Source organism: Balaenoptera acutorostrata, chromosome 11 (genome assembly GCF_949987535.1).
Source record: "Balaenoptera acutorostrata chromosome 11, mBalAcu1.1, whole genome shotgun sequence".
Taxonomy (NCBI): Eukaryota; Metazoa; Chordata; class Mammalia; order Artiodactyla; family Balaenopteridae; genus Balaenoptera; species Balaenoptera acutorostrata.
The window spans coordinates 47,006,562-47,027,860 of NC_080074.1; the positions used below are offsets into that span (position 1 = coordinate 47,006,562).

Consider the following 21,299-nt stretch of genomic DNA (forward strand, 5'->3'; position numbering starts at 1 on the left):
GGAATAAACATGGAATTTTTTTTTTCCTGGTAGACTTGAGGACAGGAACCATTTCCATCTGGTTCATTCTAGTTTGCTCAGTGTCTCTTAGTGAATGTTAAAAGTGTTTTTTAAATTAAAGTACTAAATAATATTTTAATACTTAGAAAAAATTAATAAGAAAAAATCATATCTTATTTCCTTGCTATTAAAATAATGCTTTGGTAAGCATATCTACAAATAAATCTTTGTGTGAGCCTCAAATTATTGTCAGGGTAGACAGAACATTTTTATAGCCCTTCATATATCTGGTGTAGATTGTATAACCAGTATTTAAAACAGTGCAGGGCTTCCCTGGTGGCTCAGTGGTTGAGAATCTGCCTGCCAATGCAGGGGACACGGGTTCGAGCCCTGGTCTGGGAAGATCCCACATGCCGCGGAGCAACTAGGCCCGTGAGCCACAATTACTGAGCCTGCGCATCTGGAGCCTGTGCTCCGCAACAAGAGAGGCCGCGACAGTGAGAGGCCCGCGCACCGCGATGAAGAGTGGCCCCCGCTTGCCGCAACTAGAGAATGCCCTCGCACAGAAACGAAGACCCAACACAGACATAAATAAATAAATAAATAATTAAAATTAAAAAAAAAAAAAACAGTGCAAATAAACTATGATGTATGTTTAGATATAATTTGAGCCATAAAATGAAAACGATAATTCCTCTTCTAGGCTTTACATATCTTTATTTTGCTTACAGTTTGCTTCAGTTTAAGGAGGCGGACTTCTACAGAAGTATTTTAGGGGGTCAATTTAGGGGATGGATTTCCACAGAAATGTTTATGTGCGTATTTTAGAAATAACAGGCATGACACGAATTTCCTTGGAAAAGTTTTTAATATCAACATACTCAGAATACATTTTTTTGTGAAAACAATATACAATTGTTTAATATACATTATAAAATCATTAATTTTATGAAGTTTCCAACTGTCTAAATACTAAAAGAATCCCATATTCTGACATAAAGAGGAACCACTTTCTATATTATACCAAAATTAAAATTTACCTGTATTCTAACATTGAGAAATGAGATTAGAAAAACCCAACATTATAAAGTCTACCTAGAAGAGATCAACAATGACTTCACAGACTGTCTTTACTGTATACATACACACAATATTTTTTATTTTAGTTTTTTGAGACACATAACCTGTCCTATTTTAATGATTTATATATTTAACAGAAGGTTATAATGTAACCTTAGATTTCCTAGATTACTGCATTTCTATCCCTTGTGCCAGATGACACATTATAAATGTCTGAATGAATAAATAAATTCCACTAACAAGGATTTCGTCATCTATAAATTGAGATAATACCACCTACCACACAGAATATATGTGAAGAACAAGTAAGAGAACTAATTGGTGCCATAGTGCTTTGTTCACTTTAAGACTCTGAGTTAAAATTATTTTAAAAAATTCATGATAGTAGGGTTTGTTGTTTAGTAAAAATATCAAATGTCAAACTCCAGTCTTGGCTTTGATATAATATTTTACTTACTTATGTTTTTTTTCCTTTTAACAAGATATCATTAACAACAAATTTGTTCAGTGTTCATTTTAACAGGAAAAAGAAGTCTTACAATTCATTAAATAAACACTGTATGTAATTCAGGTCAAAACCCATGTCCTTCTACAAAATCTCCTTTGGTAAGTCATTGTAAGAAGAAAATCTGTTTGTTTCAAAAGAAAACTGGTTTATTGTAAAAAGGTCTAAAGTCTACACGTTCTCATTAAATTCCAATTCAACAACATTTACCAAAGCGCTTCACACATACTTCTTTCATAGCATTTATCATATTGTATAATGAATATGAATATGAATAATATTTGTTTCTCGCAAGAGACTTTGAGCAACTTAAGGGCAGGAAATCATGTCATATTCATCTTTATATCAAATTCTAGCCTTTGGCTGGTTCTTTGTAGGGGTTAGTGCCTGGTAGACATAGAATGAATGACAGGCATAGAACAGAGGATATGTGTTGTGTCAAAGCACAGGACAAAGAACTGTTATAATTCTGATTAGTTTTATGGTCTACGAGCTAAGTGATAAGTTTATCAACAGACTGAAAACAGAATTTTAAAAGATTCCTTTTACGTTTTTCTCTATGAATGAAAGTAGTTTTAAGGTAGACAGATGTATGTTAAAATAATTTGATGCAGGGAGAGTTTGGAGCATGTTATCGGAACAGTAACATGAAAATGATATGGAAAAAAAACCAGCAAAAATTTTTACTTTAGAATTACTGAGTGGTAGTTTATTCAGTGCTCTCAAATATTAATAAATGAAGTCTAAGTAACTTTGCCAAAAGCTTGTTGTATTTTATGATGCTTTATTTTTGTGATTTAAAAAATGTTATATTAAGATATCAGGGTATTATTGTAGATGGGAATCAGCCTGCATTAGTGTTTTGTTTTGTACTGGGGAGGGGCGGTGAACCACATGAGAGTTTATACTTGGGAAACATAGTTTATGTTTAAATGATTATTTGCCCTACTTATTTTGAGGTATAAAATAGAAATGGTCAGTAAGTGCTCGCTGATGTTTATGTTTCAAACCATATAAAGTTAGTTGAAAACATGTAATGACAATTCCAAGGAGCTACATCCAATATAAAAATAACATGACTTAAAAAAAAAAAGATAACATGACTAACAAGGTTTACATTATACACAAAAGAATTTTCATAAATATTTATTTTAAGTGCCTGATGATAACTAAAAGAGACGTTTCCTACCTTTGCCTTTGTGCATCTAGTTGCTTGGAAGGCATTCCTTATTAAAAGAAAGGGTGGTAATAATGTAAAAAGACTTTTTGCTAGGATCTCAGCAAATGTTGTAAAAAAAATTTTTTATCACCAAGTAGCCATTACCTTATGGGAAGGATTTACAGTAATATGTGATTATGTATATGCTACTTTCATATGGCGGTGTCAGAAGCTCAAATCAGGCCTGGGTAACCTGATTGTACATTAATAAATTTTTACATGATTTGACCAAAGCTGTTTGAAGGAAAGCGTTCTTATTAAACATTTATCTGGCAAAATAAGCCAAACCCTTTAATTGTTCAAGTGGAAGCTATAAGAATAGTTCTGATATTCTATTTTGTAAAATAATTAGCACTTGCATAGCTTTATCAGAGACAGATGTATTTTTATAGAGATCTACATTCCATTTCCCTTATGCAGTATGGTTGCTCTATTTGACTCTCACTAAAAGAGGAGATAAAAAGCAAGCTGATGTGTAAGATAAATTGACTTCATTTTAGGTTATAAGTTGTAAAGATATAATATGGTAAGTACTTTTCTATAATTCAATTCTATTGTGGGTTTATGGAAAAAAAAGAAAGCGTAAGAATTTTGGTATCAACACACATGGGGACAGAGGGAGTATTCCTAACATGGAACTGTGTAGCATGTTTGCCTATTAATGTATCAGTTTTGAAATCGAAAATGTAATATTTTTATTATGAGAATAAATGTGGTATACATTTATCTTTTTGATTAAAGTAAAAGCTAGATCTCAATCTCTGTTATTTCATAACATATTTTCTTAGAAGGTGAATATAATCAGCTACCTGTTTTTAGTAGTCTGAATTACTTGGATGATGCAAGGGTACTTCACATTTGAAAATACTATTTTCAAAATATTTTACAAGCTATTGCAAAGCTTATTTTGTTATGAGGGAGGCCATGATTAGCTCAGTTTTACTGATAAAAAGATATGAAAAGTTTAAATAAAAGAACTTGCCCTGTACTTCAAGTTTTTTCCTAAAATTTTTCCCAATCACAGTGCCAATAATAATAATTTAATTAATACAAAATCCAGCAGTTTTAAAGTTTTATTTCATGTTGGTTAACTCCTACTAGGCAAATTACTTAGAATGTAATATCCCAACTTTGGTACAGGAAAAATATTTTTTATAATATAAATTAAAAACATTACTTGTGATAGACTGTTCTTTAAAAGAAGTTTAAAAAGACAAAAACACAAAACACTTTATAAACATACAATTTCCTAGAAAAAATTTTAAGTACATAATTCTCACATAAGGCACTTCCATTCTCATTCAAATAAATTTCATAAGAAGTTCTCCATTTTTTTTTTGTAATCAAATCTTCATAAATAAATTATGCAGTAATGTTGTTACTTCAGGTAAAACTTTATTAAATACCCAATTTTGGAATAATTTCCTTAAATATCTTTACCTTTGAACAGAATGAAGTTCAAGCATCAAATCCTAATTGAAGGTTCTTTTAGTCTGTTTTGGATTTAGAGAATTGGTAACGTTTTACCTTGTTGATCTTGTTCAAGAATCTTGAAATCTTCCAAAGGAAGACTGTTTAAGGCAGTTGGTAAAATGTGTTCTGATGTGCCCTTAAGTAATATATTATTTGCTTCTAGATTCTTCACCAAGCACGTGGCTTTGATCCATCTTCGAGTTGCTCTGCGTTCTTTCTGTAGGCAAGTTTTCATTTTCCTTCTTAAACTTGCTATTTCCTTTTCCAGTTTAATTATCCTCTTTTTTGCTTCCATAGGATTCCTAAAGGCATAACTGTGTTCAAGTAGTACTTGCTGACTACTAATGTTTGATTTTAAATTAGATGGTCCGTTTGGAGTACAACTGCTGTTTTTCTTCAGAAGATTCCTTGACTTGAGTTTCTGAGCAGAATAAAATTAGAAGGTTGAACATAAATTATGGAATATCACAAATAAGTAAATTTTGTTTTGGATAACAGTCTTTAAACTGCTCTTTTAAAAACTGATTTTAAAAATCTGATAGGAAACATCAGCAGTCCATCTCATGTAGTCATGGATTCAAGTTTCTCAACTGGTTGAATTAACTACAGCCACCTATTTCTTTTTGTCTTTTCTCTCCAGAGAGATAAAAGCATTGGTCTGGAAATAGAGAACGGACTTCCTAGGTCTCTTCCAAATTATTGAATATGATTCTGTAGAGACTTAAAAAAATTCTTTGCCATATTCTAAGGCCCATATAGAATGCATTTAGATATTTGGTTAATTTGTGATACTGATTTGATCTTTTAGGTAAATACTATCCTCTCAATTTGATTAACATTTCAGACCTGTGGTCCTACTTAATACAAACATATTCCAAAGTATCAAGCTCCTGAACAGATTTACCTATTAATTATGCACAGTTATATCTTATTGATACATTCAAGGTTTTAAAATCTGGCTAGAAACTTTCTTTCCAGATCAGAAACCTGAGGACCCTTTTTCCCCTTTATCTCTTTCATTCAATTAGTCATCAAGTCCTATTAATTCTATCTCCTAAATATCTGTATCACAAATCCTCTCCTCTCCATCATTCTTTTTTTTCACTCTCTTCATTTCTTTTTTTTTTTTTTAAAGGTTTTTATTTTTATTTATTTATTTTGCAACATTGTGCGGCATGTGGGATCTTCCCCGACCAGGGATCAAATCCACGCCCCCTGCAGTGGAATCGCAGCATCTTAACCACTGAACCACCAGGGAAGTCCCTCCTTTCCATCATTCTTAATGCTACTACCCATATCAGGCCCATATCATTCATGTCTGGCTTGAATATATTAAAAACTTCTTTATTGATCTCTGGCTCATTTTGATCCTCACTAGTCTATTTTCTGCCACAGAATAATTTTCTAACAGATTTGATGATTTAATACTGGCTAAATTCTTCTTTACCTCCCTATTATCGAAAGAAAAAAAATTATCTTTACATGGCATACTGTACCATTTAGGATCTCACCCCATTCTGCCATTCACCATCTTTTTAAAAATTAATTAATTAATAAATTAATTTTTGGCTGCGTTGGGTCTTCATTGCTGTGTATGGGCTTTCTCTAGTTGCGGCGAGCGGGGGTTACTCTTTGTTGCGGTGCGCGGGCTTCTCATTGCGGTGGCTTCTCTTGTTGCGGAGCACAGGCTCTAGGCGTGCGGGCTTCAGTAATTGTGGCGTGCGGGCTCTAGAGCGCAGGCTCAGTAGTTGTGGCGCACGGGTTTAGTTGCTCCACAGCATGTGGGATCTTCCCAGACCAAGGCTCGAACCCGTGTCCCCTGCATTGGCAGGCAGGCGGATTCTTAACCACTGCACCACCAGGGAAGTGCTGCCATTCACCATCTTAATTTTTACTCCAATAATATTAAACCACTTATAGTTCCCAGATTATTTGATTAATTTCATAGCTTTGTGTCTTTCATTCATTCAACAAACATTTATTGAAACACAGGAATTCATTTATGAATTCCTGGGGATACAACAGTGAACAAGTAAGATAAATATGGTTCCTGTCTTCATGAAACCTACAACTGGCATTCCTTCTGTCTAGGGGAATTGGCAGGGACTCTTTTTTGATCTGTATATTCCCAGCATCTAACTTGGATTTTGACATAATGTAAAGTTTAGTAAACATCTGTTGAATGAACAAATGATCAAAATGTCAAAACAAGGTATACTTCAAATTCAATAAATATATGAGTGTGTACTATATACCAGGCATTATTTGAGGTTCTGAGGATTCAGAAATGAAATGCTTGCCCTCCTGGAGCTTTTCTAGTATCTGTGATAACTGGTTTACCACAATCTCCTCTCCCTTCTCTTCCATTCAGATAGTAACTCATGTAGATTTACAAATTTAACTGTCAAAAATAACTCAAGAAAAGCAGTGATTTTTCCTCTCTGAGAGGAAAAGATGTCTATCCTCCTTTTCAAAGCTAAACACTTTATTTTTGTTCATTCCACCCCTTCTGAACCTTTCAGTGACCCTGTCTTTCTCATCTAGCTTTTTCCCCTCTGATCAGATCTTCCCTAACTAGATAAAACATTGTTTTAATACATTCATACTATACCTTAAATTTCTCCTTCCTTTTAAATATCACTTGCTAACACTTATTTTCCATTCACTCCTCAACTCATTATCTTTTGTTCTCATCATGCTATTGCAGCTGCGCTGTGCAAAGTCAAGAACCCTCTGCTACGTTCCAAACTCCAAGCTCAAGCCCAGCCGAAATGCCTGAGCTCTATGAGGTTTTCTGTTATGCCTCCCTCTGAACTTATATTCTTTGGTGTAACTCTGGTATTCTTTGGGTGTGCTGCCCTGAAAGCACTTAACACACATTATTTGCATCTAATCTTAAAATCACAGCAGAGTGATGCTGGAGGTTTCATTACGATTTCTCAGTTTTACCAGTGGGTCAATTATTGATAATAGTTAACAATGATGTAAAATTCCAATATAATAAAACAGTTTAGGTTGGAGAAAGAATATTGGAGTCAGGAGTGCTGAGCACTAATTCTAGCCTGTATCTTTACTGCAGTTTTGCAGTTTTCTTGAGGCACAGCATTATATATGAATTTCAATATATTCTTAATTGTTCCATGTTACAAACAAAAAGGGATGGATTCTAAAAATGGTTAAAATGGCGTAAAAGTAGTATTACTTACCATGGACTTTATGTGGGTACAAAAATCAAAAATGGTTGGAACAGCATCCATTTTAAGTCGTCTAGTTTGTCCTGTTAGGTCAAAGCAGGAGGCTTCAAAGTGCTTTGAACAAAGAAAAGTATGTTTTCCTGGCACAAAATTTTTGCGCCTAACCAGGCGAACCCATTCTTTTCTTCTTTTAGGATCCAAAGGAAACCTTTAAAAAAAAAAAAGGCAACTCAAATTCCAACTATCACACTTCTGGTTGTACCTAAATGCTTAAAAGAAATTTTGAAAGGTAACAATTTAAAATGTCTTCCATTTACATAAAAATTTAAAAATTTCCAGTATCCAGATACTGGAACAGAAACCAATTCATGCTCATTTTTATAAGTTGTAAAAAAGTTAATAAAAAACTAACTTAAGTGGTTTAATTTTTCAGGGTTTTAAAAAGAGACCTTTCTTCCCAAACTAGTCCTTAACAAGGGCAGTAAAATAAACAAGACTAAACTGATCTACATCAAATTTATGTAGATCCATTATAAGCAGGAATAATTTCACAGTGCTTTGATCTGCTGCTCATGTACGTGGTCAAGACAAAGCAGATCATCTACAGATTAAATTTTATCAAGACAGATTCTGGTATTCCTTCCTCTGTGTTCATTATGATACTTACTACATTGCTTTGTAATTTTCCATTTTAATAAATTTCCAGTGAAATCAAAGATGACAAGTTTCTTGAGGACATGGATCATTTTATCTTTTTATCTATCTTTAACACTTACGTAGTGCCTTGCAAACAGCTGGGACTCAACAAAAATTTGCTTAAAATACAGAATATATGAATTTATAATTCACTATATTACTTCCATGAAGTTAAACTGCATATATTTTTTAAAAATGACCTCTTAAGCTATGTAGTACAGTAGAAGGCATAATTAATTACTACAAAAAGTAAAATGCTGATGACAAGCCCAGCAGGAATTTTTTCCTTTTATATTTATTTCAGATATAAAATATACTGATATGCACCCAGTGTACACCTGTTAAGGAAGAGAAAATTATAAGGGACTAAAAGTTCGAATGGTAACTGTGTTGACTGACTTGCAAATAGAGGAATCAACATTCACATGTAATAAGTTTGAACTGAACTCTTCTTTAGTTTGACTACCTTATCCTTTAAGTATTAATTATGAACTCACTAGTACCTAAAAAGAACCATTAAATTTATGTTAGAAGATCATGTGGCTCAAAAGCCCCCAACTGAAGCTTCATTAGGTAACAGCTTTGGCTGTGTCAGATATACTAGGCTTGCTCAAATTACCAGCAGGGAGGGCCACAGAGGTGAAGGCCCAGACTTACTTAGACACCCTGCCATCTCATGTCCCCGCCTCCACTGCCCCAAACACACCCTCACCTGAGGATAACATTTGTGTGTCACTCTGCAGTTCACGTGTTTTCATATATGTACGTTTTTTTGCATTTCACTAGAAATACAAGTCTAATGGAGACTTTATCTACTCGGCCTGGCCCTCACCTCTTAATAATAATGTATTCTCATCTCAAAGCTCTCTGTTCCAATATTTAGTGATCTGAAAATGTTTCCTGAGGACTAAACTAAAAATTAAGCTTTAGTTTATGAGCAAACTTCTTCTTCCTGGGACCTCAAGAACAAATAAGTACTATCAGTACTATTGTATTAGCATTTGTATAAGAGTCTTCAGATATGCGAAGACTTTCTTTCAAACATTATCTTTCACCCCCTCCCCTTTTAGCTCTTTTTTAAACTAAAAAAATGTTCTAAATTATAAAACCAACATCTCCAACTGGACCTTAACGTGATCAAATTCTACTTCTTTAAGACTCAGTTTAGGAATCCCAAGTTCCTAACAAGTTTTTTTATGATCAGAAGACTTGGTTAGATGTTCCTATATCATAGAGCACTAATATAACTGTATTCTAATTGTTTACTTTTCTATTTCCACCACTAGATCACAGGTTTCTCCTGGTTAGGAGCTGTTTTTTCACTACTTTTTCCTGTTAGTAAGCATTCAATGAAATTTTTGAGTGAATCAATTAATATACAAAGTAATGGAGTTAGTTTGGCATTACTAAATAATCTTTAGATGATATGTGTTGAAATAAAATAAGAATAATCAATAATTTTATATTTGATTTTAGGTAATGTTTTATACAGTATTAACCTTAATCATGTTTTTGCACGTGCTGTTTGGATTTTTCTTAGCAAATTCAAAGGGTGGAAGCAGCAGCCCATAAGCTGAATTTAAGTAATAATAAATCATGCAAATATTAATTTAAAAAAATTAACGTGGTGTTAATAGATGGATATATTCTTGTTTACACAATAACAGAACCAGGCTTTCAGAAACATTAGATGTTTTGGAAAGTCACTCAGTATTTTAACAATGCTATTTTGCTTGGGTCTTTAATAGCTGAATGCCTCTTACATTCCAAGCACTGTCCTAGGCACTGAAGACATAGTGGTAAACAAAATTGATCTACCTTTATGATATCTACCTTCTATGTGGGTATACTGTAATGGCGAAGGTAGAGAATCAAATAGCTTGATGTAGTAGAAGAGTGGCTGAGAATAGTCTCTGTAATCAAACCAGGTATCAATCCCAGCTCCTTCACATAATAGCTGGGTGACTTTAAGAATGTTGTTTAACCTTTATCATCCATAAAGTGGAGTAATAACGGTACCTAGTGTGGTTCTAGGGATTAAATGAGACATTGTGAGTAAATGCTTAGCCCAATGCATAGTACGTGGTAAATACTAAATAAATGCTGTTTATTATTATTATAAAAGTAATTACAAGTGTCATGAGTTTATAAAAGGGTAAGTACAGGATTGCATGGAACCATAGAACAGGAAGAGCTAATCTCGTCAAGAGGCCTTAAGACAGTACGAATTAGCTAGGGAAATCAGAATGGTAGTAGTGAAGAGTGTTAAAGAATATCTTGGGGACAGGAAGAGTGTTATGACAAGAAACGAAGATGGAGGACTTTCCAAGTCAAAGAGTAATTTTGAACTTTATCCAAAATGGCATTGGTAAGCCGTTAAGAGGCCTAATTTAGAGCTGTGAACAGAAAATGTTTTAACTGGTTGTTAAACACAGCCATTATTAAAAATTAAATTATGTAAGTTTGCATTTAAATAAATTAAAAACAAAGGTAATAAGTACTAAAAACCCATCACTTCCTAATTTTTTTACTGTTGTCTATACTCTTCAGGTTACTTATGTCTGTTACACCTGTATGGAATAAATGCTATAGAATAGGGTAGTATTGCACATTTCTTCCCAACTCCATGATCAGTGATGTCATATTGGTAGCTTATAACCAGTTATGGTGGGAGTATTTATATCATGGAAATTGGACAAACACTACAAATCAGGGCTTTCCCCCTCTCCTGGAAATCCTGTTGTTAAAAATTTAGCAACACCCTATTGATTATAGAAGAGCAGTTAGGAGTGCATGAATGGAAGCAGTGAACCAGTTAAAAGGTTGTTGTAATAATCCAACTGAGAGGGAATGGTGAGAAGTCAAGGGAGGATGACCTCCCAGTTTCTGGGTGGATGGTGTTTCCACTTACTGAGAAAGGGAAAATGGGAAGTGGTGTCGGTTTGGGGGAAGGGCAAGTTCAGTAGTACAGTTTTAGTACGCTGAATGTGAGGAACTGAAGAGACCAGGGAAATAACTGAGACACTTTACCGATAGGTCTAAAACTCATTAGAGAAAGTTGGACCAGAGGTATTGATTTGGGAGGCATTAACAGGTAAATGTTAACCAAGACCACAGGAACGGCTGCAATCCTTTTGATAAGAGTGGGAAGACCTTGGTTAGGGGGTGGAGTGGCAGAGGAGACTGAAGTTAGGCCAAAAAGTAAGATGAAAATCACAAAATTAGTGTCAAATAATTCAAAGTAGAGAGTATTTCAAGGAGGAAATGATCACATGCCATGAAAAAAGGACGGAGTGACAACTTATGTTAGCAAGAACAGTTTCAAAAGATTATTATTGGCGACACAGACTGGAATGGGCTAAGAGATAAGAAAAATGGTGACAGTAAGTTTAGGCAGTATAAGCTGTACATGGGGGAAAAGAAGTCTACCAATGTCCTAGGAAAGGAGTGAATAGTGTTAATTATGAAATAGGGATTAATTTTATTATAATGTTATTTTAAGACCTAAACTTCTGGGGTTACACATGAAAATGTTAATTTCATAGCAAGCAAGCAGTCAAACACGGAAAGGAGGTATGTATGTTAGTGTACCACCGTGCATCTCCTAAACATTCATTATTGGTACCTTGAATCCTCCCTCCCCCTATCTTCCAAATCAAATGACCATATATGGTAGTTTCTCCTCAAACATTTCTCAAGTCTGTCCACTTCTTTCCATCTCTACTGTCAGTATCACTGTAGTCTAGGCCACTGGGTGGATTCTCCGTTGCTTTACTACAGGTTCCTAACTTTTTTCTCTATCAACGCTCACCTCTTCTAATCTAGTGCTGATTGTGCCAGCAACAGAAGTACATTTAGTTCAGTTGACGCTGTAGCAGGATATCCCTGTGAAATAGTAGGTGCAATAACATTCTGTAATAAGCTCCTGTCAAATTCATCTCTTGCTGATGCTTGACCAGCACTTTAAGTAACACTGTAATTCTCTGCACTGCAGCCTGAGGGATTTTTAATATACAAATCAATTCACGCCATTCTTTTTAAGCCCTCCATGGCTTCTCAAGTACTCATTGGATAAAACAGAAAATCCTTAAAGTATCGTACAGGACCAAATCTATGTCATCTTCTGGTCTCATCTGAAATTTCACATCCTTTGAGAAGTGTTCTTTGACTTTCCAAGGCTAAGTTAGAGATCCTGAAGGTCTCTTCTTTGGCACTTGACCACAATTATTTTATGTTGGTCTTTCTCATTCCAACTCCAGCAAGGTTAAGACTTTTCTGGATCCCTAGCACCATGTCGGGCAAATAAGAGCTTGGTACACATTTGATGGATGAATGAATAAAGCACTACATTTGCATGAAGTAGATGAAAAACAGAAACACCACAAGGATTTTTTTTTTAAGTGGTAACTTTTAATAAGTGGGTACATTTTGTCATAATGAAGTAGGGATAAAGGTCAAGAATATCATTTTCTACATTCTAAGATCTTATTAAGTTGTGAGGTATATAAAATCAGAACTGTTTGTACTTAACTTTTTGAATGCTTCTTTTCTTCAGGCATATGGCAGGCACTTGCAGAGAAGGTAAACATTTACCAAGTACTTATTATGTTTCATGTAGGGTTCAAAGCGCTTTCCAGAGTTCTGATTTGACAGAAATAAAGAATTTTGATTGCTCTTCCAACAAACGAAGGCAAAACATAACCTGGGTTCTTCTTATACTATTCTGTTCTAGTAAGAATAGAAAGCTTATCTTTTCCACTTTCATTAACATCGCTTAATTCCACGGCTACTAATGATGATGACTCAATTCCTCCGCAGAGTTACTGTGCGTGACTATTTGAAATTTAAATGCTTCCCATGTCAACCCAGCTAGTGAGAATTGACTCATTATACGGGAACGAACACAGCAGGCTTTTTAGGTGATTGCTGACTTGAAAAGGCAGATCTCGCTTCCTGTTATGGCGTCACTAATATCAAAACCTGGTCTAATACACAGGGAGTAAAAGAGTAGAAACTTGGCTCTCTTTTACAAAGTGAGTAAACCTTCCCCGAAGGGAGCGAAAAATTGGACAGATTTGAAAAACACACACAAAGGGCAAAAATGATGCGTCCCTGCTACTAGCTAGCTAGCTAGCGAAGTTATTAGAATTAGTAGAATCATGTTCTTTCCACACAAGCGATACCCAGTCTGGGAACTCCCGTTTCCGTCACCCCCACTCCCTGCCCAGGTTACCTGTGGAAGCTGATGTTAATGTGCTTGTTGTAGGTAGTAGCACAACCCGCCGCGGCGCAATTGGTCGGCATTTCCCTTTCGCCCTCATTCGGCGCTGTCTTAAGCCTAATCTGAGGCGCGGGCTGCTACGCTTCCTTCGGGAAGAGAGTGGGCAAGCGAGGCTGCGGAAGGGCCCACCCAGCTAAGCTGCGGGAGCTAGGTGGGAAGAAATGGTGTACGTTTCTGTGCGGGGAGGGGGGTGTCAGCCTTCCCTTTCTCTTTATTAATATGGCGGACTTGAGCCACAGGAGCCGACAGTCCTGGAGCTCCAATCCCCTTCGTTTGCCTTCACCAACATGGCGGACGCACCCCGTCCTCTCCCTGCCTCCCAAAAGGGAGTGGGACGACTGCTTCTCTTCAGCAGCTGTCCTCCGAGCAATTAAAAAAAAGACGTGTGTCTCTCCCATCCCCCCATTACTCTGAAACTCTCGCGGCCGAGATTAAGAACGGGCCCGCCTACCCCGCCACGCACCAGAAACCCCAAAGCAGCGTCTGGAGTGGGGATGGGCCTCAGACTGGAAGGACAAACCCTAAGCGAGAGGCAAAAAAAAAAAGACTACAACTCCCAGTGAGAATCGCGTTGTCCTAATTATTATCGCGTGAACTGGTAGCCTTGTTTCCTGTGTGCCGTAGGAAGTGACGTCACAAGCAGAGCCACTTCCAGGGCTCTTTTCTCGCGAGGCGGAAGAGTCCCGATCGCGAAGGAGCAAGGGGGCGCTAGGCCACGGAAGTGGGTTGCGACGGTCCGGCGAGAAAGAGCTGGGGTGCGGGGAAGTTGGGGAGCAGAGTCTGCTAGGTGAGCAAGTAGGGTAAGGCCGCACCGACCGGGTCCGTTGAGAAAGAAGGAAACTGAGCAGGCAGGCAGTTGACGGGCGGATCCCCGGACAGAGCGCTAAGGTTGTGTGGAAGGCGCTGCTCCCGGGATGGCGACCGCAGATACTCCGGCCCCGGCCTCCAGTGGCCTCTCGCCCAAGGAAGAAGGGGAGCTCGAAGATGGGGAGATCAGCGACGACGATAACAACAGCCAGGTACGGAGCCGGAGCAGCAGCAGCAGCAGTGGCGGCGGGCTGTTACCGTACCCGCGGCGAAGGCCTCCTCACCCGGCCCGGGGAGGTGGATCCGGCGGAGGCGGTGGCTCCTCCTCGTCATCGTCCTCTTCTCAGCAGCAGCTGAGGAATTTTTCACGCTCGCGGCACGTGTCGGAGCGGGGCCACCTCAGGGGACACAGCAGCTACCGACCCAAAGAGCCGTTCCGGTCTCATCCGCCCTCCGTGCGGATGCCTTCGAGCTCACTGTCCGAAAGCAGCCCCCGGCCGTCCTTTTGGGAACGTAGCCACATCGCCTTGGACCGTTTCCGTTTTCGAGGCAGGCCTTACCGGGGTGGGAGTCGCTGGAGTCGGGGGCGAGGAGGGGGTGAGCGAGGAGGCAAGCCGGGGGGCAGACCTCCTCTGGGAGGAGGAGCGGGATCCGGATTCGGCGGCAGTCAGAGCTGGCGAGAGCTCTCTCCACCTCGTAAGAGTTGTATCCTTAACGTGGCGGTCTGCCCTGGGTGTGTCACTGAAGTTCCCTTTAGCGTCTTATCAGGTCTGTGAGATGAGTAACTTTTCGGAACCGTCAGAACCGCTCATTTTCACTGTGTCAATATACTTAACGTAGGCGGTTCTTTGGTAATCCCCACCCATGTGTCAAACTGCAGCGTTATTTCTTAAAATTGCTTTATTGGGTGTATTGCTTTTTAACATGAGCGTGTTATGGATGGGGGCCAAACTAGTGGAATCTCAGGCAGTGTAAAATCAGATGTCAGGATAGGAAGGGGACCAGAAATGTAGGTTTAGGTAAGAAGTAGGAGCTTCTGGTGCTAGTGCTCTGAAAAAACTTCTACAATCAAAAGTTGGGTTAGGAGCACTCCAGGATTGTTTCAGAAAAAAATCACGTAGGTATTTAATTTTTGAAAAGAGGGATGCTCTTTCAATAAAGTTAGAAAACCTCTGCCCAAGATAATTTTTTAACCAAGGATTTGTTAGTTGTCAATTCTGAGCCTAAAAACAGAAAGGCTATTCAAGTACAAATAATGTAAATTTTTTAAGAATACGAAGATGTAACTTCTAATTTGTGTTGGAGAGGCAAATGTAAATAATTATAGTTCAGTGTAAAAAGTTCAAATTGAGGTATGTAAAAAGTACTATGGGAGCTTAAAGTTTTTTCTTAGTTTATTTTATATTAGAGAAGGAAGTGGTACGTGGACTTGCCTACCTCCTGCCTTTGCCTTCTTTCTGTCCATTCATTCAGTACCTCTACCACATACCTTTATTAATTGTTAATCTTATATGTTCGTGTTAATGAACAGGCACATGATGTTGTGAAACAAGTATGGGAAAATATCCAGTCTGATTTCTGTAGTAACTTATCAGAAATGAACTTTCTTGCTGTTTTTCTTTTCACAGATGCTGCACTTAAGGATGATTGTTTTGATCTTCTGCTCATTGTTTTCCTTGTGAAGTATCACTAATCCATCCTAGAGGTGGTATTCTTTATAAGAATTTGTGAAGGAAAACATAGCTCCCAGCCACTTTTGTGTAATGTGAGCAAACAAAATTTGTAATACAAAATTTTGTTGATTCAAATTCCTTTAATACCATGATTGTACTAAGTTTAATTCATATTTCCACTGTATGATTGTAATAATGACATTTTACAAATATTGCATTAAGAAAGAATAAGGGTTATTCTGTGACTCACTTCCATAATCTAGAAGTGAAGTAGCATGAGTGCAGGTGGGTTTTTGTTTTTTAAAACGTTTTTTTTTTCTGTAATAATTAAGGTATGCTAGATGCAGCTTTGAAGAAATAGAATAAACCATTATTCTATTTAGATTCTATTTAGATTCTATTCTATTTAGATTCATATTCTATTTAGATATTAGATTCTATCAGAATCTAATAAACCAAATAGATTCTATTGCAGTAGTTATTTTCATTCTCATTCATTTTTTTTCTTTTTTTTTTCTTCTATTTCATTTTTTTTTTTTCTCTCATTCGTTTTTAATTTTCCTTAGAGACACTTTGTCAATCAATCTTAGCATATGTCTCCTTTGGATGGCTGCTGTTTTAAACTTTCAAATCTGATCAGAGCTAACATAATGAGACCAGTGTCTCATCAGTAGAAAGTCATTCCATTTTCACCTGCAGTTGTAAAGGTTGGCAGTTCTTTTTTTAAACCAGGTTTCAGTTAGAAATTGCATCTTGACCAATTTCAAATTAAATCTTTTAAGTGCTGGTTTCATCCTAGCTGTTCTGTATAGACAGAAGTAGGAGATTTCATTTAGCCTTGAAGGAGGTTAATTAGTCATAACTCAGTTGCTTCTCATTTTTCTGTCCTTTAGTTATTTTATTTTTTTGTTAGTATATTGAATCTTTTCCCTTTATGAATGTTTCCAAGGACTCTAGTCATATTTTTTTTTAAGTTACTGTAGCTACATTGGAAAAGTGAGATGTAAATGCAGATAGTTACATAGTTTATGTACAGAGAGTATGTAATGGTGGGGTGGGGGAGCAAGTAATTACCCGACTTCACATAGTGGGTGGCATTTGAATTGGGGTCAATTTGAAGAACAGAAGAACCTAGACACAAAGCTATGCATAAATTGTGATAAACATGGAAGAGTTGAGATTGGAAAGGAATCATGAAAGCATTATATGCCACTATAAGGATTTTGGACTCTATTCTTAGATTAAAACAAGGGATGAGATCTGATCAGATTTGTGTTCTAGAAAGATTAGTCTACCAATAGGATGGAGGATGGCTTGTGGGAGATAGAACCCTAAATGGCTATCACCAGCCAAAACTATGGGAGTGCATTAGAACGCTCAAAATTGAAAGAGACTAAGTAGAGCTCACTGGCGAGCACCATTTTTGCAGGAGTTGGAAGAGAAAGGAGTCATGAAGAGTTATAGGCAAAAAAAAAAAAAAAAAAAGGAAACAAGGGGAGAGTAGAGTTATGGAAGCCAAGAGAGAAGTAGTTTACAGTGTTTAATGCTGCAGAGAAGTCAGGGTGGATAAACTCAGCCAGCAGAAGCCAGATTCCATTTGGTGGAGGAGTAAGACAGGTAATGAGAAACTAGTATTGTTTCAAGAAACTGAGCTCTGAAGAGATCAGAAAACCAGATTTACTAGAACAGTTTTGCTGCAGAACTGTTAAAGATTTTCAATTGTAGTGCTCATTTAGTTTCTAAAATATTTGGTGGTAATTCCCATTCTTAAATTGGTCATTAGGGAAGTTTAAAAATCTTTCTAGATTGCTTGTCCCGTAAGTTGTTACACAGAGAAGAAACTATTTAGGAAACTGTAATGTTATATCGTAGCCAATTTAATGATCTATAAATGACATATTGTATTAAAACCAGGGTAAAGTACTTGTCTTTTGTTAATTTCTAGGCTGGAGAAGTGAGGTGGAACAGTTCTCATATGTATGAATTAATTTGAATAAAAATTGTAGTTTGGAACTTTGTAGCCATTTCCAACCAAGAAGTTAAGTTTTATGTATTACTATGTTAGAGAAGAAAAAAAAACAAAAGTAATTGGTTTTAGATATCCTTTTCTTCAGGGGAAAATTAGTTTAGAAGATACATTTTGAATACAACTTAAGTTTTTTTTTATTATTTAACTGCCTTCATTGTCTTAGTTGTATATATGTTGGATGTTAGTATACTTGATGAGCTCTACAATTGTTATCTGTTAGGTTTTTAATACAGTGTTTCTTATTCATAACTTAGTCTTAACTATTAATTGTCAGTGTTCATTTTTTATCTCTTTTTAAAAATTTGAGACATGACAAGAAACTAATTAAAAAGAAGAAACATTTTCTTCTGATTATCTGAAGTGTAAATTATCCACATCTATGACAAACCTTTCAGTTTCTCCCCTCTTCCTTCAGAAAGGACTCTCTAACATCCAGCTCATTATGGGCTTTCCTGATAACCTGCAGAAGGAAGGATGCTATAACCTAACTAGGTGTAATACCTGTGGATACAACAGGTAATAAGTGACACTAGTGATTTTGTAAGTGGACTATTTATATGCATACTTGTTAATTTTGAAGTATGGGCACATAATGAAAGTGGGCATTAGCAGCACATATGTTAAATGGCATTTAGTAATTTTAAAATATCAATTCATCTTCCTTGAAAAACATGAAAAAGGGAGACAATTCATCTATAGCCTAATGTGTTTTTGTTAAATTAACTGGAAAATTTTTGGAAACTGGTTTCCTTAATATGCTGTTCAGCTAAAAGTTTTGGAAGATCTCCATCAAGAAAACAGAATTATTCATCAAAAAGTGAAAACTGTGGGGAAGAAACTTTTGAAGATTTACTTTTGAAGTATAAGCAAATACAGTTGGAACTAGAGTGCATCAATAAAGATGAAAAACTAGCTTTGAGTAGCAAAGAGGAGAATGTGCAAGAAGATCCTAAAACACTGAACTTTGAGGACCAAACAAGCACTGATAATGTCAGTATTATAAAGGACTCAAGTAAAGAAATAGCTCCTGAGGAGAAAACACAGGTCAAAACTTTTCAGGCATTTGAATTAAAACCACTCAGGCAAAAATTGACTTTACCAGGAGATAAGAACCGGTTGAAAAAAGTTAAAGATGGAACAAAACAGCTTTCCCTGAAATCTGACACTACTGAATCTAGTCAAGGTAATGGAATTTAAAATTTCAATTAGTGATGATATTCTTTTTCCTCTAAAGGGGTAACTAGTTATTTTGGTAGTGTACTTCATTGAAATGATTCTGGTGTTTTATCTGTGAATTCTTTTTGCACTTTCTACGTAGATAGTCGTATTGTTGGGTGATGACAAGTTTTGTTTCATTCTGATCTTTCACCACTTTTGGCCTTAAGTGCTGGTCAGGACTAATAATACAGTTTTTAACATAAGTGGTAGTGGGCACCTTTGTTCCCTAACTTACGGGGGATACTTTTGCCATTTACTTTTAGATATGATGTTGGCTAAGTTTTTTGTAAGAGTCCTTAATTGGGTAAAGGAAGTGTTCACCCCCACCCCAACCCCCGTTCCTTGTTTGAAATTTTCAGCATGAATGGATGTTGAAGTTTGTCAAATCTTTTTTCTTCATTTATGGAGAAGAGCATCTAATTTTTCTCCTTTAATTTATTAGTGTAATGGATTATATTAATTGATTTTTGTAGTGTTAAACCACCCTTGTATGATTGGGATAAATCCAGTTAGTTCATAATATATCATTTTTATACATCATGGATTTGGTTTGTTAATTTTTTCTTTTCCTCTTTTTTATGAACGTATGATTTATATACAGTAAAAATTTACCCATTTAACTGTATAGTTCTTTGAGTTTTGACATATGCAAGCAGTTGGGTAACCATTGCCAGCCATCACTATTATAGAACAGTTTCATTAACTCCCACCGATTTCCTCATGCCACCAACCCTACTTGGTAACCACTGGTCTGTTTTCTGACCCTATACTTTTGCCTTTTCCAGAATGTCATATAAATGGAGTCTTGTAGAACATTGCCTTTTAACCCTAGCTTCTTTCCCTTAGCATAGTGTATTTGAGATTGATCCATGTGGTTGCATATGTCAGTAGTTCATTCTGTTTTATTGTTGAATGTCCCATTGTATGACTATGCTACAGTTTGTTTATCCATTTCCCATTTCAGGGACATTTGGTTCTTCCAGTTTGGGGCAGTTACAAAACCTTCATAGATAAAGGTTTGCTAATGTTTTGTTTAGGATTTTTCACATAGGTTCATAGTCTGTAGTTTTGTTCCTTCTTTTTCCTTACAAGTTTTAGTATAAGGTTATGATGCTCAGAATGAGTTGGGGAGTGGTTTCCTCTTTGTTCTCTAGGATAGTTTTAAGGTTGGAATCATTCCTGGGATATTTGTTAGATCTTGCTGGTAAAATTATCTGGGCCAGCCAGCATGGCTTTTTTTCTGGGAAGGTTTTAAACTACTGACTGTTTATGTTTTCTATTTCTGGTTAAGGCAGTTTAGGTAAACAATTTTTCTTGTAATGTGCTCGTTTCCTGTTAAGTTGTACAGTTTATACTAAGTTATTCTGAAGAATCTTACCTTTTTATTATCCGCAGCAGTTATTAATTGTGTCTCCCATCATCTTTTAAAAATTTCCCCAGAAATAAGTCCACAGCTTTTAAAACTCATTAATTTTTAGCCTCTCTACTATTAACATCATTTGGGGCTATGAAACTTCTACTTAAGCTGCATCTCAGTTTGTCATTTGTAAATTTTTTTCATTCAGTTCTAAGTATTTTCTAATTTTTGTTATTCTTTGGCCTGTAGGCTGTTTAGAAGTGTGTTTCTTAACTTCCAAAACACGTAGGTTTTTTTTTTTTTAATTTTTATTTATTTATTTATTTATTTATTTATTTATTTTTGGTTGTGCTGGGTCTTCGGTTCGTGCGAGGGCTTTCTCTAGTTGCGGCAAGTGGGGGCCACTCTTCATCGCGGTGCGGGGACCGCTCTTCATCGCGGTGCGCGGGCCTCTCACCATCGCGGCCCCTCCCGTTGCGGGGCACAGGCTCCAGACGCGCAGGCTCAGCAGCTGTGGCTCACGGGCCCAGCTGCTCCGCGGCATGTGGGATCTTCCCAGACCAGGGCTCGAACCCGTGTCTCCTGCATTAGCAGGCAGATTCTCAACCACTGCGCCACCAGGGAAGCCCAACACGTAGGTTTTTTAGGTGTGTTTTTTGTCATTGAATTCTAAGTCAATCACATTGTCAGAGAATGAGATCTATATGGTAGCAATCTTTTGAAATATTTGTAGAGACTTGCTTTATTGTCTAGTATGTGATTGATTT

General features: G+C 36.6%; 2 protein-coding genes across 3 annotated transcripts in view; one reads left to right on the forward strand and one right to left on the reverse strand.

Annotated features, from left to right (window-relative positions):
* Positions 1-849: 849 nt before the first annotated feature.
* On the reverse strand, positions 850-14,085 carry THAP2 (THAP domain containing 2). Its single transcript, XM_007195013.3, has 3 exons — positions 13,401-14,085; positions 7,484-7,679; positions 850-4,698 (listed from the first exon to the last, which is right to left on the reverse strand). The coding sequence occupies exons 1-3, from the start codon at positions 13,469-13,471 to the stop codon at positions 4,309-4,311; spliced, it is 657 nt and encodes a 218-aa protein (XP_007195075.2). The 5' UTR covers positions 13,472-14,085; the 3' UTR covers positions 850-4,308.
* Positions 14,086-14,135: 50 nt separating this feature from the next.
* The window catches only part of ZFC3H1 (zinc finger C3H1-type containing), a 47,867-nt gene continuing 40,703 nt past the window's right edge, over positions 14,136-21,299 (forward strand). For both annotated transcript variants that reach the window (XM_007195011.3, XM_007195012.3), the window contains exons 1-2: positions 14,136-14,960; positions 18,724-19,140. In XM_007195011.3, coding sequence (XP_007195073.2) covers positions 14,363-14,960; positions 18,724-19,140 — 1,015 coding nt within the window. In that variant the 5' untranslated portion in view covers positions 14,136-14,362. The remainder of the gene's footprint in view (positions 14,961-18,723; positions 19,141-21,299) is intronic.

Coding starts and splice junctions, on each gene's coding strand:
- THAP2 (XM_007195013.3), bottom strand. CDS start 13,471: ATGCCGACCAATTGCGCCGCGGCGGGTTGTGCTACTACCTACAACAAG. Junction 7,680..13,400: donor ATTAACATCAGCTTCCACAG/GTAACCTGGGCA, acceptor TTTTTTTTAAAG/GTTTCCTTTGGATCCTAAAA. Junction 4,699..7,483: donor GTACCCACATAAAGTCCATG/GTAAGTAATACT, acceptor TATTCTGCTCAG/AAACTCAAGTCAAGGAATCT.